General features: G+C 52.2%; 1 protein-coding gene across 4 annotated transcripts; it reads right to left on the bottom strand.

Moving 5' to 3' along the window:
- Nucleotides 1-457: 457 nt before the first annotated feature.
- RAD51 (RAD51 recombinase) lies at nt 458-12,716 on the bottom strand. Of its 4 annotated transcripts, none has more exons than XM_069949381.1 (10): nt 12,613-12,716; nt 5,895-5,987; nt 5,218-5,355; nt 4,704-4,821; nt 4,526-4,617; nt 3,420-3,514; nt 3,217-3,330; nt 2,201-2,330; nt 1,711-1,832; nt 458-1,002 (listed from the first exon to the last, which is right to left on the bottom strand). In XM_069949381.1, the coding sequence occupies exons 2-10, from the start codon at nt 5,967-5,969 to the stop codon at nt 879-881; spliced, it is 1,008 nt and encodes a 335-aa protein (XP_069805482.1). In that variant the 5' UTR covers nt 5,970-5,987; nt 12,613-12,716; the 3' UTR covers nt 458-878. The 4 variants fall into 4 exon arrangements, with proteins under 4 accessions (XP_069805482.1, XP_069805481.1, XP_069805483.1 ...); XM_069949380.1 differs by lacking the exon at nt 12,613-12,716 and adding an exon at nt 12,424-12,506; XM_069949382.1 differs by lacking the exon at nt 12,613-12,716 and adding an exon at nt 12,358-12,438.
- Nucleotides 12,717-17,342: the final 4,626 nt, after the last annotated feature.

Here is a 17,342-nt window from a genome sequence, read left to right as displayed (position 1 = left end):
TGGTTACTACCAAGCAAAAGTGCCTCAAAGACAGAGAACCAGTGACACAGTGATGGCACCACGATGGCAGGTGTCTCTTCCAGTAGGATAATGCCCCGGCCATTCAGCTACACGTCTCTATATTATATAAGGAATAGGCACATACCTCTGGCAGGTGTGTCAAGTTATTGTGTAGTTTATTCTCAAATTATATTTCAATATATACATGTATACAGAGACAAACGCCACATCTATACAAGGCTACAAATAAAACACGTCTATATTACAGGTCCGGGAGGAGGCGACAATCTAGTGTCCTCAGTGTATACAGACAGGAAATGGTATAGAACAGAGGTGACCACTTTGCTTGGTCTGTGAAGAGTCATGAGAATTTGAGGCTTTTGCAAACAAGAAAACTTAAACAATTGCACCTTAGGGTTGTCAGGAGTCAGAAGGCGGCCAGGGTGGGCTTTGTGGCTTTGTCCTGCGTTTACAGTGGATTTCAGCTCCATGATGTGACCAAGGATCTTATGGATTTACACTGGTTGATGCTGTACAGTCTGTAAGCTTGGTAGGGGGTGGCATGTCACTAGAATATGCCAGGGGTCCAACCTCAGGGTCCCCACTAATTCTGAAGTGGGAGAAAGAATGGGGGGGGGGGGGTATCATTGCTGCTATAGTCCATAGTATATGGAGACAGGTGTAGTTTAAGTAGCTGGGGACACCAGCATGAGGAGGAGGGAAACACAAGGCACTGCTGAGGCTGCTTCATTGTCAGGATCAGCATGAGTCTCAGAGGTCAGACAGCCGCTGATCATGCAGTGTTGGCATATCCTAGAGCTGAACCATCTCCTTCACACTCATCAACCCGCTTCATTGGTAGTCGCTCTGATATATGTTCAGTCTTTAGCATCACCAACTCCATCAGCATTAATAGCAAACATGGCCTCAGCCTCCGGTAAGCAAGGAGAGTCGTAGATCTTGCAGATCCGGGTTTCTCCTCTACCCTTTCGTAAGTACAATCTGGAGAGAAGAATAAATAGTGGTAAATCTTGACATTTGAGGTTTGATCTCAGTACCTGGTTAGTACCATATATGATCACTAAGGGCAGACCCAACGCCACATGGCATATCGTATACTTAAAGGAGAAGTCTGGCGAAAATGTTTATTAAAGTATTGTATTGTCACCCAAAAGTTACACAAATCACCAATATGCACTTATTACGGGAAATACTTATAAAGTGCTTTATTCGCTGCACTTACTACTGCATCAAGGCTTCACTTCCTGGATAACATGGTGATATCACTTCCTGGATAACATGGCGACGTCACGACCCGACTCCCAGAGCTGTGCGGGCTGTGGCTGCTGGAGAGGGTGATGGCAGGAGGACACTGAGGGACACAGGGCACTGGAGGGACACTGAGCATCCCTCTGCCATCACCCTCTCAAGCAGCCCGCACAGCTCTGGGAGTCGGGTCGTGACATCACCATGTTATCCAGGAAGTAAAGCCTTGATGCAGTAGTAAGTGCAGGAAAAAAGGGGGGGGGGGGCAATACAATACTTTCATAAAAATTCTCACCAGACTTCTTTAACCCTCTCAGCTTCTTCACTTTGTGTGTTTTGGACAACATCCGTTCTCTACAGTTGCTCACCATCATTTACCACGTAGTCGCCTACCAGGCCTTAGTGTGATGCACAATCCCAGTTTTCTTCCCCAGAACTCCTTACCTTGTTGTGGATGCATGGGCCATGATGTTTCCTCCAATGGGTTTCTTAGGATCAGCAGCAAACATGGCTGCTCCGTCCACCTGAGCTACAACCTGGTTGGTGATCACCACAGCCACACCGAACTGAGGGGAAAATATTTTTACGTTGAGACGTTCATAGAGCGATATAAGATGTCAGTGTAATATAACATGTGGACAGTTACATAAATGAGCCTGTACATCCATCACTAGGGCGCCATTCACACTACATTTTGTTACTTTCACATTTTGTTATTTCAGAGTAAAAACTCCATGTGTAATGACCTCCATCCTAGAGAACCCACAGTGATCCCCCCCTCTAATCCCGGCCATTACAGGAGGCTTACCACTGATGACGGTGCAGGGACAAAGCCCAATGCCACCACCTTATTACTGGTATGGGGGTTCCCAGGACATTAGGACATGATACGACACTGGGCGGGAAGAGGCTAGGATGTCTGCACTCCGCTTACCTCATCAGCCAGCCGCAGCAACATCCTCAGGAAGCGTGCCAAATGCATCTGACGTGCAGATAACTCCCCTCTGCCCGAGTAGTCTGTTCTGTATAGAGCTGTGGCGCTGTCCACTATGAGAAGGGCGTACCTGCACAAAGGAACAGTAAGAAACAGCCGTCAGTAAACTATTTGGCTGGAGCTACAAAAGCAGATGTGGTTTCAGGTGTATGAAGAGAAAACCTGTGAGCCAGAGCTTCCCGTTCACCACAGAGCACATATAGCCCAGGTATTTATATGATATGAAACCAGGATGTCTGGTAAAATAACTCCTAAAAACATGGCTGCCATCCTTCCACTAACCGGGCTTCTGCACAAGTCAGGAAAATCTATCAGAATTTCTTATCAGAATATCTGCATAGCTTTCCTGACCCATAGGGTTCCACTGGGAACGGCAGAAAACAGGCCCACAAATTTTTACGACAAGTCTTATAACTGTCTGAAAACCCCCGTGGTGGCCCCATAGACACCTATGGGAGGATCTGAAACCCTGGACAGCTCCGGCTGACCTATAAGCCAGACTGAGCCAGCGCTTTATTGTATGTGCTAATCCGGAGCCCATACAGTTAAATGCGGTGTTATGCTTAATGGGGCGAGAAACCATTGGCTCCTGGCCCTATCAGTGACTCCCCGGGCCAGAGGCAGCATTTTGCCTCTGGCCACAAGAGGCCACTCTCTCTCCACCCTCCTCGGTGTTTTGGAACACGTAGGACGTCACTTGTTCTCACACAGCCGGAAGAGAAGACACAGGGGAGCACTGCCGCAGCAGGTGAGTATGGCTTTTTCCCTCCTGTTCAGTTGTTACAGTCAGATTAGTATTTTCTGACCTTAAAACCAACCACAGACGTGTATAGGAGGCCTTAAACAGATCCAGCTCAGACGGCAGCAGGAAGGATTCCTAGAACAGGACGAGCCTGCAGGATGCCCATCCTCAGAAGGGCCACGTTGTCAATCTACATACAGATGCGTCCTGTTACCTTGATTCTGCCATCATGGCTGCGGCCTGGTACAGAAGTTGGGTCTGGTGGTCAGTGTTGAAGGCACGAGCGTAGGCCACATTGTCCAGGACATCGCTGCCTGATAATCCATATCTAAAAGTGTGAGATACGAGACACAACATCATAAGAACTGAACCAAGATGGGTCTCAAGTACAAGCTGAAAACAAAGGGCCAGACCTACCTCTCTGCAACAGCAAGAAGCCTCTCCGGTCTGAAGGTTCCCTCTGTGTCTATGTACATGGCCTTCCCTTCACCACCACCCCTGTCAATGGGAAGCTGGAAAGTGCGAAACAAGAGTGAGACCGAGGGGGACAATCGATCTAGGTTTAACACGATAGGTAATCGAGGAGGATTACATTCATTGCTGCAGGACCTACTGATGTCCAACAGTTCTATTCTCTAGTGCCCTGTACACTCAGCTGAGAATGGGTAGAAAACAATTCTCTCCCCTAGAACAAAAGCATTGGGCATGTTAACCTTTTCATGACCTGGGGTCATTGATGCCTCGATGTCCAGGATGAGGTTTGGACATCAGCTAATGGGATCATAATGATCCCATGATCTGATGTCCCTGTGTCTGCCCCCTCTCCTTTGTCCCCTGCCGCTGTTACAATTTTGTGGCAGGGGAGAGAGGGGAGGGGGCAGAGCTCAAGGCACCCAGCCTTCCCTCCCTTTCTCACCCTGTCGGCCTCCGTAGCCAGCAAACCAGAAGCCTGAGGTTTCCCGTTTCAATGGCTATCATCGGGGCTCTGATCACTTCGCAGAGCCCTACAGATGCTGCAGTTGTGCTGACAGCAGTATCTATAGGGTTAACTCTCAGCACCGGAGAACAGCTCCGGTGCTGAGAGTCGTGGCGGGTCCCCGGCTATCATTGATAGCCGGGAGCCGCCACTGATGACGCAGGCGCAGCTTTCAATCTGCCATTGGAAAGAGTTGGGAGGTCCCATACACGATAGATTGTTGGGTGATCCAGCCAAAATTGTCGGGTTTGTCCAACTTTAATCCAAATGTTTATATGGTCAGCTTAAAAGGAGGCAATATTGCTCTGTACTAGGATAACATACAACGGCCGTGCACTGCAGAGTACACTAGCCCTGACACGGGACTTCGGAACATAAGGGGGGCTACCACTCACATATGACTGACATGAGACCATTGCAGGACATGGACATTTGTAAGTAGGGATGTGCAAAACCGCTCACTCATGAAGCAAAAGACTCGCAGACATTCTCACCAAGTCCATTACATATAAGCAAGGATGTTAGGGTTGCGAGTTCTGATGCGTACCTGACAGGTGACGGCTAGAGTGTGACATAACTGCGTCTTCCCTGTGCGAAACTCTCCAAACATCTCCGTAATCGACCCGGTTTCAACGCCCCCTATAGAAAAGCATTACCAGATAACAAATGTGAGTCAGGAATGAAGTGTATAACATCCATAAAGCAGCTGCAGACCCTAAACGCACCTTGTAATAACTTATCCAGCTCCTTTGACCCTGTAGAAATCTGTATGATCTCGGAGCGTCTCTGGTGGAACTCTGTGGCTGTGGTAAATCCCATAGGGACGAGCTTTGCCGCCTCTGCCTAGGTGGTGAAAGAAAGAGTCTATTACAAGCGGTAGATTTCAGGGAACACTGTTCTAGCGGCACCAAGGGGGGACAGCCAGCGTTACCCCTACACCAGGGAACACAACGGGTACAAGTCACGTGTCCACAGTATGTATATCCGGAGAGGCCCTCAAAAGGCGAAGACCCTTGCTCGCCTGCAGTGCTGTGCCCATTGCTGTATCAATCAAGCAGCCATTAGCATTGTCATCAGCCACACACGCCCGGGCAGCAGGGCAAACAGATGACTAGACAGAAAACCTAGGACCCCAGCGTGACCAAAGTCAAACACCACCCATCACACTGGAGCCTGCAGACATCCCCGCACTGCGGACTCTGGTCTCGCTGATCAGGACACCGGCGGCTTCTAACTTACCAGGATCTTATCGGCTTTGGCCTCACTTATGCCCTTGATATTGATGAGCTCCTTCTTCGGAGCATAGGCCACCGCCTCCACCGTGTGGAACCCGGCCTCCTCCAGCTTCTTCACATCATTGGCGTTGATTCCACATTGCTGAAACGGGAAAGAATAGGTAAATTATAGGTTAAGGTGAGACCCGATACCGTTGTTACCTTGTTATATTAGTGGGCTGCTGTAAAGATGCCACTTTTTCAAACCCCTGACCGCTTAATAGTCACATGGTGAGAAGTCCTGTCAATCTTAAAAAAAAACAAAAAAAAAAACAGGAAGGCAGAGGAGGGGGCAGGTTTTTTTGGTGGTCACCATTGTCCTTTTTGGCGGGTGTGCAGGTATGTCATGTACCCAGCTCCTCTAGCTGAAAGGTCACGTACCCGGCTGATGTATTGCCCGCTCAGCCAGTGGTGTCCCGGCCCAGTCCATGATTGGCTGAGTGGGCGATCCATCAGGCGGAGGAGGCCGGCAGGGAGAGCCGGGATACTTTATATTGTTATATTTATATTGTTACTCTGCCTTGCTGTGATTTTTTAGTCTCACAAGACTCCTGCTTTGATAAAGTACACGGACGGTTAATGCTGGCATACAGGGAGGGTGGGAACAGCCCTGGTTACTACAAGAATATAAGCACACGTTACCTCCAGACGAGATATGGCCTGAGGTCCAAAAGACTCTTCTTCTGCAGCCGCTTCGTACTGTGCCTGCATGGCCATGGTGCTCCAACACAAACCCTACACAGAAGAATAATACGTCAGTGTATATAGCGCTAACACACCAATACTAACATCAAACTCTTTTATATATTATACTTTTGTATTATGGTCTAGGAGTCACAGTCCTGCAGTTACAGGTGCCGGCTCTACTCCCCATGTACACTACAGAGCACCCGGCCGGGGGGCTCATAAGATACACCAGCTATGTCCCCTGACCCGCCACCATACACACTGCGCCAGTACAGGATTTCATCTTGGATGACTACAGGAAAAGAAAACAGCAGCATCGTGAGGTGGCGCTGCAGTCCCCATGCTCTACTCACAGTGAGGGGGCTGCAGTACATGTAGTGGCAGCATAGTGAGGGGGGAGGGCTGGAGTACATATAGTGGCAGCATAGTGAGGGGGGGCTGCAGTACATATAGTGGCAGCATAGTGAGGGGGGGCTGCAGTACATATAGTGGCAGCATAGTGAGGGGGGGCTGCAGTACATATAGTGGCAGCATAGTGAGGGGGGCTGCAGTACATATAGTGGCAGCATAGTGAGGGGGGAGGGCTGCAGTACATATAGTGGCAGCATAGTGAGGGGGGAGGGCTGTAGTACATATAGTGGCAGCATAGTGAGGGGGGCTGTAGTACATATAGTGGCAGCATAGTGAGGGGGGCAGTAGTACATATAGTGGCAGCATAGTGAGGGGGGAGGGCTGTAGTACATATAGTGGCAGCATAGTGAGGGGAGGGCTGTAGTACATATAGTGGCAGCATAGTGAGGGGAGGGCTGCAGTACATATAGTGGCAGCATAGTGAGGGGGGAGGGCTGTAGTACATATAGTGGCAGCATAGTGAGGAGGGGGAGGGCTGCAGTACATATAGTGGCAGCATAGTGAGGGGAGGGCTGCAGTACATATAGTGGCAGCATAGTGAGGGGCTGCAGTACATATAGTGGCAGCATGGTGAGGGAGGGCTGCAGTACATATAGTGGCAGCATAGTGAGGAGGGGGCTGCAGTACATATAGTGGCAGCATAGTGAGGGGGGGCTGCAGTACATATAGTGGCAGCATGGTGAGGGGCTGCAGTACATATAGTGGCAGCATAGTGAGGGGGAGCTGCAGTACATATAGTGGCAGCATAGTGAGGGGAGGGCTGCAGTACATATAGTGGCAGCATAGTGAGGGGCTGCAGTACATATAGTGGCAGCATAGTGAGGGGGGCTGCAGTACATATAGTGGCAGCATAGTGAGGGGAGGCTGCAGTACATATAGTGGCAGCATAGTGAGGGGGGAGGGCTGGAGTACATATAGTGGCAGCATAGTAAGGAAGGGCTGTAGTACATATAGTGCCAGCATAGTGAGGGGGGAGGGCTGCAGTACATATAGTGGCAGCATAGTGAGGGGGGAGGGCTGTAGTACATATAGTGGCAGCATAGTGAGGGGGGAGGGCTGCAGTACATATAGTGGCAGCATAGTGAGGGGGGGCTGCAGTACATATAGTGGCAGCATAGTGGGGGGGGGCTGCAGTACATATAGTGGCAGCATAGTGGGGGGGGGCTGCAGTACATATAGTGGCAGCATAGTGGGGGGGGGCTGCAGTACATATAGTGGCAGCATAGTGGGGGGGGGCTGCAGTACATATAGTGGCAGCATAGTGAGGGGAGGCTGCAGTACATATAGTGGCAGCATAGTGAGGAGGGGGCTGCAGTACATATAGTGGCAGCATAGTGAGGGGGGGCTGCAGTACATATAGTGGCAGCATAGTGAGGGGGGAGGGCTGCAGTACATATAGTGGCAGCATAGTGAGGGGGGAGGGCTGCAGTACATATAGTGGCAGCATAGTGAGGGGGGAGGGCTGCAGTACATATAGTGGCAGCATAGTGAGGGGGGGCTGCAGTACATATAGTGGCAGCATAGTGAGGAGGGGCTGCAGTACATATAGTGGCAGCATAGTGAGGAGGGGGGCTGCAGTACATATAGTGGCAGCATAGTGAGGGGGGAGGGCTGCAGTACATATAGTGGCAGCATAGTGAGGGGGGGCTGCAGTACATGTAGTGGCAGCATAGTGAGGGGGGGCTGCAGTACATATAGTGGCAGCATAGTGAGGGGGGAGGGCTGCAGTACATATAGTGGCAGCATAGTGAGGGGGGCTGCAGTACATATAGTGGCAGCATAGTGAGGGGGGAGGGCTGCAGTACATATAGTGGCAGCATAGTGAGGGGGGCTGCAGTACATATAGTGGCAGCATAGTGAGGGGGGGAGGGCTGCAGTACATATAGTTGCAGCATAGTGAGGGGGGCTGCAGTACATATAGTGGCAGCATAGTGAGGAGGGGCTGCAGTACATATAGTGGCAGCATAGTGAGGGGGGAGGGCTGCAGTACATATAGTGGCAGCATAGTGAGGGGAGGGCTGCAGTACATATAGTGGCAGCATAGTGAGGAGGGGGCTGCAGTACATATAGTGGCAGCATAGAGAGGGGGGCTGCAGTACATATAGTGGCAGCATAGTGAGGGGGGCTGCAGTACATATAGTGGCAGCATAGTGAGGGGGGAGGGCTGCAGTACATATAGTGGCAGCATAGTGAGGGGGAGGGCTGCAGTACATATAGTGGCAGCATAGTGAGGGGGGCAGCAGTACATATAGTGGCAGCATAGTGAGGGGGGGCTGCAGTACATAGTGGCAGCATAGTGAGGGGGGAGGGCTGCAGTACATATAGTGGCAGCATAGTGAGGGGGGCTGCAGTACATATAGTGGCAGCATAGTGAGGGGGGCTGCAGTACATATAGTGGCAGCATAGTGAGGGGGGCTGCAGTACATATAGTGGCAGCATAGTGAGGGGGGCTGCAGTACATATAGTGGCAGCATAGTGAGGGGGGAGGGCTGCAGTACATATAGTGGCAGCATAGTGAGGGGGGAGGGCTGCAGTACATAGTGGCAGCATAGTGAGGGGGGGCTGCAGTACATATAGTGGCAGCATAGTGAGGGGGGCTGCAGTACATATAGTGGCAGCATAGTGAGGGGGGAGGGCTGTAGTACATATAGTGGCAGCATAGTGAGGGGCTGCAGTACATATAGTGGCAGGATAGTGAGGGGGGCTGCAGTACATAGTGGCAGCATAGTGAGGGGGGGGGCTGCAGTACATATAGTGGCAGCATAGTGAGGGGGGAGGGCTGCAGTACATATAGTGGCAGCATAGTGAGGGGGGCTGCAGTACATATAGTGGCAGCATAGTGAGGGGAGGCTGCAGTACATATAGTGGCAGCATAGTGAGGGGGAGGGCTGCAGTACATATAGTGGCAGCATAGTGAGGGGCTGCAGTACATATAGTGGCAGCATAGTCAGGGGGGAGGGCTGCAGTACATATAGTGGCAGCATAGTGAGGGGGGAGGGCTGCAGTACATATAGTGGCAGCATAGTGAGGGGAGGGCTGCAGTACATATAGTGGCAGCATAGTGAGGGGCTGCAGTACATATAGTGGCAGCATAGTGAGGGGGGAGGGCTGCAGTACATATAGTGGCAGCATAGTGAGGAGGGGGCTGCAGTACATATAGTGGCAGCATAGTGAGGGGAGGGCTGCAGTACATATAGTGGCAGCATAGTGAGGGGGGGGGCTGCAGTACATATAGTGGCAGCATAGTGAGGGGGGAGGGCTGCAGTACATATAGTGGCAGCATAGTGAGGGGGGAGGGCTGCAGTACATATAGTGGCAGCATAGTGAGGGGCTGCAGTACATATAGTGGCAGCATAGTGAGGGGGGGGCTGCAGTACATATAGTGGCAGCATAGTGAGGGGGGAGGGCTGCAGTACATATAGTGGCAGCATAGTGAGGGGGGAGGGCTGCAGTACATATAGTGGCAGCATAGTGAGGGGAGGGCTGCAGTACATATAGTGGCAGCATAGTGAGGGGCTGCAGTACATATAGTGGCAGCATAGTGAGGGGGGAGGGCTGCAGTACATATAGTGGCAGCATAGTGAGGGGAGGGCTGCAGTACATAGTGGCAGCATAGTGAGGGGGGGGCTGCAGTACATATAGTGGCAGCATAGTGAGGGGGGGCTGCAGTACATATAGTGGCAGCATAGTGAGGGGGGCTGCAGTACATATAGTGGCAGCATAGTGAGGGGGGCTGCAGTACATGTAGTGGCAGCATAGTGAGGGGGGAGGGCTGTAGTACATATAGTGGCAGCATAGTGAGGGGGGAGGGCTGTAGTACATATAGTGGCAGCATAGTGAGGGGGGAGGGCTGCAGTACATAGTGGCAGCATAGTGAGGGGGGGGGGCTGCAGTACATATAGTGGCAGCATAGTGAGGGGGGGCTGCAGTACATATAGTGGCAGCATAGTGAGGGGGGCTGCAGTACATATAGTGGCAGCATAGTGAGGGGGGCTGCAGTACATGTAGTGGCAGCATAGTGAGGGGGGAGGGCTGTAGTACATATAGTGGCAGCATAGTGAGGGGGGAGGGCTGCAGTACATATAGTGGCAGCATAGTGAGGGGGGGCTGCAGTACATATAGTGGCAGCATAGTGAGGGGGGAGGGCTGTAGTACATATAGTGGCAGCATAGTGAGGGGGGCTGTAGTACATATAGTGGCAGCATAGTGAGGAGGGCTGCAGTACATATAGTGGCAGCATAGTGAGGGGGAGGGCTGTAGTACATATAGTGGCAGCATAGTGAGGGGGGAGGGCTGTAGTACATATAGTGGCAGCATAGTGAGGGGGGGCTGCAGTACATATAGTGGCAGCATAGTGAGGGGGGAGGGCTGTAGTACATATAGTGGCAGCATAGTGAGGGGGGAGGGCTGCAGTACATATAGTGGCAGCATAGTGAGGGGGGGCTGCAGTACATATAGTGGCAGCATAGTGAGGGGGGAGGGCTGTAGTACATATAGTGGCAGCATAGTGAGGGGGGCAGTAGTACATATAGTGGCAGCATAGTGAGGAGGGCTGCAGTACATATAGTGGCAGCATAGTGAGGGGCTGTAGTACATATAGTGGCAGCATAGTGAGGGGGGAGGGCTGTAGTACATATAGTGGCAGCATAGTGAGGGGGGGCTGCAGTACATATAGTGGCAGCATAGTGAGGGGGGAGGGCTGTAGTACATATAGTGGCAGCATAGTGAGGGGGGAGGGCTGCAGTACATATAGTGGCAGCATAGTGAGGGGCTGCAGTTCTCCTCTCCGCACAGGGGGCGCTGTAGTATATATAATGGCAGCATAGTGAGGGCTGCAGTTCTCCTCCTCTCCGCACAGGGGGCGCTGTAGGACATATATAGTGGCAGCATAGTGAGGGGCTGCAGTTCTCCTCCTCTCCGCACAGGGGGCGCTGTAGTATATATAGTGGCAGCATAGTGAGGGGCTGCAGTTCTCCTCCTCTCCGCACAGGGGGCGCTGTAGGACATATATAGTGGCAGCATAGTGAGGGGCTGCAGTTCTCCTCCTCTCCGCACAGGGGGCGCTGTAGTATATATAGTAGTGAGGGGCTGCAGTTCTCCTCCTCTCCGCACAGGGGGCGCTGTAGTATATATAGTAGTGAGGGGCTGCAGTTCTCCTCCTCTCCGCACAGGGGGCGCTGCAGTATATATAGTAGTGAGGGGCTGCAGTTCTCCTCCTCTCCGCACAGGTGGCGCTGCAGTATATATAGTAGTGAGGGGCTGCAGTACTCCTCCTCTCCGCACAGGGGACGCTGTAGTATATATAGTGGCAGCATAGTGAGGGGCTGCAGTTCTCCTCCTCGCCGCACAGGGGGCGCTGTAGTATATATAGTAGTGAGGGGCTGCAGTTCTCCTCCTCTCCGCACAGGGGGCGCTGTAGTATATATAGTGGCAGCATAGTGAGGGGCTGCAGTTCTCCTCCTCTCCGCACAGGGGGCGCTGTAGTATATATAGTAGTGAGGGGCTGCAGTACTCCTCCTCTCCGCACAGGGGACGCTGTAGTATATATAGTGGCAGCATAGTGAGGGGCTGCAGTTCTCCTCCTCGCCGCACAGGGGGCGCTGTAGTATATATAGTGGCAGCATAGTGAGGGGCTGCAGTTCTCCTCCTCGCCGCACAGGGGGCGCTGTAGTATATATAGTGGCAGCATAGTGAGGGGCTGCAGTTCTCCTCCTCTCCGCACAGGGGGCGCTGTAGTATATATAGTGGCAGCATAGTGAGGGGCTGCAGTTCTCCTCCTCGCCGCACAGGGGGCGCTGTAGTATATATAGTGGCAGCATAGTGAGGGGCTGCAGTTCTCCTCCTCGCCGCACAGGGGGCGCTGTAGGACATATATAGTGGCAGCATAGTGAGGGGCTGCAGTTCTCCTCCTCTCCGCACAGGTGGCGCTGCAGTATATATAGTAGTGAGGGGCTGCAGTTCTCCTCCTCTCCGCACAGGGGGCGCTGTAGGACAGTGATTACACAACCCCGTAGTGTTGCTCCCAGCACAGCAGTGTTATAGTGAGGGCGCCTCCTCTCCTCAGTGACTATACCGCACACATCCTCCGGTATAGTACACGGGGGCAGTGAGGAGGGAAGAAGCTGCTGCTCCGCCGGTTACAACCGACCCAGAGTCCCCGCGACCACCCCCTCCTCCCACCCGCACACATGTCAGCACTCATCCCGCCAGCTCCATGCCCCCTATACCGGCCTGAGCTCACGTCACAGCCGGGGCCTCTCACCTCACACGGTCCACGGACACCGGAGCCGCCTCACCTCCACGTACAAATATCCCGCCAAAGTCTGCGCATGCGCGTCACCCGTCTACCAACTTCCGGGTAGGAGCTCGTCGCTGCTGACCGCCGGGTCCTAGTGCCCGCACTCACTCATTGTTATTGTGATGGAGCTGCGCATGCTCCATACATTACTCACTGCTGCCCCCTAGTAGAGGAGCAGTTCCCATTACTACATCATGTTCCACATTCCCTCCCGGCAGCTGCAGTATAGGTAGAGGCTAAATACTATCACTGGTGGCTGCACAGGCATGCTGGGAGAGTATAGGGCCCATATGTGGCCCCTCAACTCTCTGTAGTGATGTCCCTGAGTGTACATGGAGCATGTGACCCCCTGCAGCCAATCACTGACCTCATTGGTCACATGTATATACTAAGCTGATGGCTGGGGTCTGATGGGGCTGTAGTGGGCGTGCTCAGCCACTCTCCATGCATTCTCTATGGCACTGCTGTTGACAGTGGTTAAAACCATGAAAAATTCGATTCTAAAACCACTCTCCCCCACGCTCCCCAAGATGCAGCGTCTTCAGGTTTAGTGCCTAGGGCAGCAGCAGCTGTTAATATGGCCCTGACAACACATACTCCTCTCTGCTACACCGGGACATAGTGGAAGTGGGCAGAGAAGGCTGGCACTGTGCTGAGGTGATGGTCTACACAGATGACTATACTGTACAATAGATGACATGTGGGAGAGAAGGGGTTACTGATGTATGGGGAGTAGTGATGAGCGAGCGTGCTCGTCCGAGCTTAGTACTCGATCGAGTATTAGGGTGCTCGATGGTACTCGTTACTTAGACGAGCATCTCGTGATACTCGAGAAAATCTCATCAACCGTTTCCTGTAAGTTTGGATGCTATTTCTCAGCCAATAAACATGCAGGAGAATCTTTGGTACATCCTGCGATGACGTGGGACCCATACATGTCGATAGCAGCGATTGGTTGGCCAGATCAGATGACCCTGCCATATAAAACGCGCAGCCGGCAGTGCTCGCTTCAGACGCATGCTGTGAGAGATCAGGGACAGAGCTGCTGCTGGTCAGGGAGAGTGTCAGTGTAGGATTTAACGTTCCAGTAGGCAGGGTATATACTAGCAATACAAACAAAAGCTTTTTTAATACTATTACTACAGACTGCTGGCTGGGAGTTGCAGTGCTGCTACCGCTATTTAAGCAGCACACTGTGGTGACCGGCTGCTGGCAGAAAGGGGACATTAGGTGTTGCATACACACCCCTAAGAAGTGCTCAGTGTACACCTTTTTGATTTTGGGGCTGGTGGTGCAGCTATATTACACGGTATTGCTGGGATTTATAGTACATCCTGCATACAACTACTTCACTGCTGATGTTGAAGGAGGTGTCATAGTGTGCATAGTTCATGTCAATAACAGATTTAACCGTCCAGCCCCCCCCATAAACTTGTGGGCACTACATGGTATTGCTGGGATTTATAGTACATCCTGCATACAACTACTTCACTGCTGTGCTGATTTTGAAGGGGGTGTCAGAGTGTGTCTAGTTCACGCCAATAACAGATTGTACCTTCCAGCCCCACCAAACCAGTGGGTACTCCAAGTATTTTTCCTGATTTCTGTATTTCATACGCAAGGCCTATCTCAGTTCCATACTGTGCAGTGTCCATAAAATGGTGAACCCCAGGGGTAAGGGTCGAGGATGAGGCTGTGGGGTTCCAAGTGATGTGGTTGCTGGAGGCCGTGTTTCAGGGCAGGGTTACACAGCAGCACCTGTTGAGGAGGTAGCAGTGGCACACCGCAGACGTGCACTCCCTAGCTTCTTTGACCAACTTACAGGGTCTCATTGTAGACCGTTATTGAAACCGCAGCAGTGTGAACAGGTGATCACATAGCGGATGTGTCCAGTAACTTATCCACCACCCAGTCTTCCATGCAGTCCACCCACGCTACCCAAGGGAGTGGAACCCTTGCTCCAGCAGCTCAGCCTCCTTCCCCACAGCCTGGCCCCTCCAGGGAAAGAAGGGATTCAGATCCACCACCATGCTCCCAGGAACTCTTTTCTGGACCCTTCCCTGAGTCACAGCAACCGGAGCAGTCGATCTGTCCCGATGCCCAAACTATGCAGCTCACGCAGTCAGTGGGGGTTGGGAAAGGTGTCTGATGATGACGACGATGAGATCTGGTCAGACAGTGAGGTTGTTGTCATGGATAAAACTCAAAGTGAGAAAGAGAGTGAGGTGACTGACCCGAGCTGGGTGGATAAGCCTAGTGAAGACCGTGCTTCTGAGGGGGAGGCAAGTTCACCCGCAGGACCGGTTGGAAGAGGAAGAGGGGTGGGTAGAGGGAGAAGCAGGGGTAGAGCAGGTAGATCAGCAACTGTTTCACGGAGTCAAACTCCCGTGGCCAGGGCTAGATGTTCCCAAGTCTGGAGGTTTTTTAAACTGTAGTGTGCAACGTGTGCCACGCCAGGATCAGCAGGGGAACCACCACTACCAGCATGCGCAGGCATATGAGTGCTAAACACCCCACTCAGTGGAACCAAGGGCGTTCAGTGACTGCAAGTGGCACCCCTGCTCCTTCCCCTGTGTCACGTGCTGGCTCTGTCAGTCCCGCCTCCCACCCTACACGCACCCCTTCACCTCCACTATGCTTCACACTCTCCAGCAAGGTGTCTAAGCGCAGCGTTCAACTGTCCCTGCAGCAGACATTTGCACGGAAGCGCAAATACACTGCCACTCACCCGCATGCACAAGCCCTAAATGTGCACATAGGCAAACTGCTAAACTTGGAGATGCTGCCCTATCGGCTGGTAGAGACAGATGCTTTTAGGAACCTTATGGCGGTGGCTGCCCCTCAGTACTCTGTCCCCAGCCACCACTACTTTTCACGTTGTGCCGTCCCAGCCCTACACCAGCACGTGTCGGATAACATCCGTGCCCTGACCAACGCGATCAGCGTCAAGGTCCAACTAACCACGGACACAGGGACAAGTGCTGGCGGGCAGGGACACTATATCTCCCTGACGGCACATTGGTTCAACTTGGTGGAGGCTGGGACAGAGTCTGACCCTGGTTCCGCTCATGTGCTGCCCACACAGAGGATTGCGGGGCCTACCTCGGTCGCGGTCTCTCATGAGTTGTACACCTCTTTCTCCTCCTCCTCTCTATTACCCTCCACGAGCACGTAGTCTCCATCTTGTAGCATCAGCAGTGCGGTGGGTAAGCGCCAACAGGCGGTGTTGAAACTGCTGAGCTTAGGCGACAAGAGGCACATGGCCCAGGAGCGGTTGCAGGGCATCACGGCACAGTCAGATTTTTGGCTCACGCCAGGGAGCCTCAAACCAGGCATGGTTGTGTGTGACAACGGGCGAAACCTGGTGGCGGCTCTGCAACTCGGCAGCCTCACACATGTACCATGCCTGGCCCACATGTTCAAACTAGTGGTGCAGCGGTTTCTTAAGACCTACCCCAATTTGGCTGACTTGCCCACCAAGGTGCAGCGCATCTGTGCGCATTTCCGCAAGTCAACCACGGATGCTGCCACCCTTAGGGCAGTGCAAAGGCGCTTGCAACTGCCGGCTCACAGACTGCTGTGCGACGTGCCCAAGAGGTGGAATGCCAGCTTCCAGATGGTAGCCAGGGTTTACCAGCAACGCAGAGCCATTGTGGAATGCCAGATGTCAACCTTGGTGCGAAGCGGTAGTCAGGTCAGTCAGCTACCTCAAATCTACAATGAGGAATGGATGTGGATGTCTGCTATCTGTCAGGTACTGGGCCCAGATGGTCAGCGGACATGACGCCATCATGAGCCTCACCATCCCGCTGCTGTGTCTGCTTCAAACCTCCCTGCTCAGCCTGAAGTCTGACACTTTGCCTTTGTTTTAGGAGACGGGTGAAGAACAGCCGCCGCTAGATAGCCAGACCACCCTGATGTCAGTTTCTCAACACCGAGTAGAGGATGAGGAGGATGAAGAAGAGGAGGAAGAGGAGCAGACTGGTGCCGCCACTGAAGAGGGTACCCATGCTCGATCCTTACTTGAGCGTGTATGGCCTGAAGAGGATGAATTGGTGGAGGAGGAGGAAATTGAAGCTAGTCAGGAGAGGGAGTTCTTGTGTGTTGGGACCCTGGCGCACATGGCTGACTTTATGTTAGGCTGTCTTTCCCGTGACCCTCGGGTTAAATTTTTTTTTGACAACACAGATTACTGGGTGTTCACCCTCCTAGACCCTCGGTACAAACAGAACTTTCCCACTCTCATTCCTGCCGAGGAACGCAGTATGAGGCTGGGTTCACACTACATATATTTCAGTCAGTATTGTGGTCCTCATATTGCAACCAAAACCAGGAGTGGATTAAAAACACAGAAAGGATCTGTTAACACAATGTTGAAATTGAGTGGATGGCCGCCATATAACAGTAAATAACGGCCATTATTTCAATATAACAGCCGTTGTTTTAAAATAACAGCAAATATTTGCCATTAAACGGCAGCCATCCACTCAATTTCAACATTGTGTGAACAGATCCTTTCTGTGTTTTCAATCCACTCCTGATTTTGGTTGCAATATGAGGACCACAATACTGACTGAAATATACCTAGTGTGAACCCAGCTGAGAGTGAATCAATATCAACAGGCCCTGGTGCAGAAGCTGAAAATGTACTTTCCATCTGACACCAGCGCCAGAGGACGTAGTTCTGTGGGCCA

The sequence above is a fragment of the Dendropsophus ebraccatus genome, chromosome 13 (assembly GCF_027789765.1).
Source record: "Dendropsophus ebraccatus isolate aDenEbr1 chromosome 13, aDenEbr1.pat, whole genome shotgun sequence".
Classification (NCBI taxonomy): domain Eukaryota; kingdom Metazoa; phylum Chordata; class Amphibia; order Anura; family Hylidae; genus Dendropsophus; species Dendropsophus ebraccatus.
Note: the sequence above shows the minus strand (reverse complement) of the source record. Positions and strands in the feature narration are given on the sequence as shown.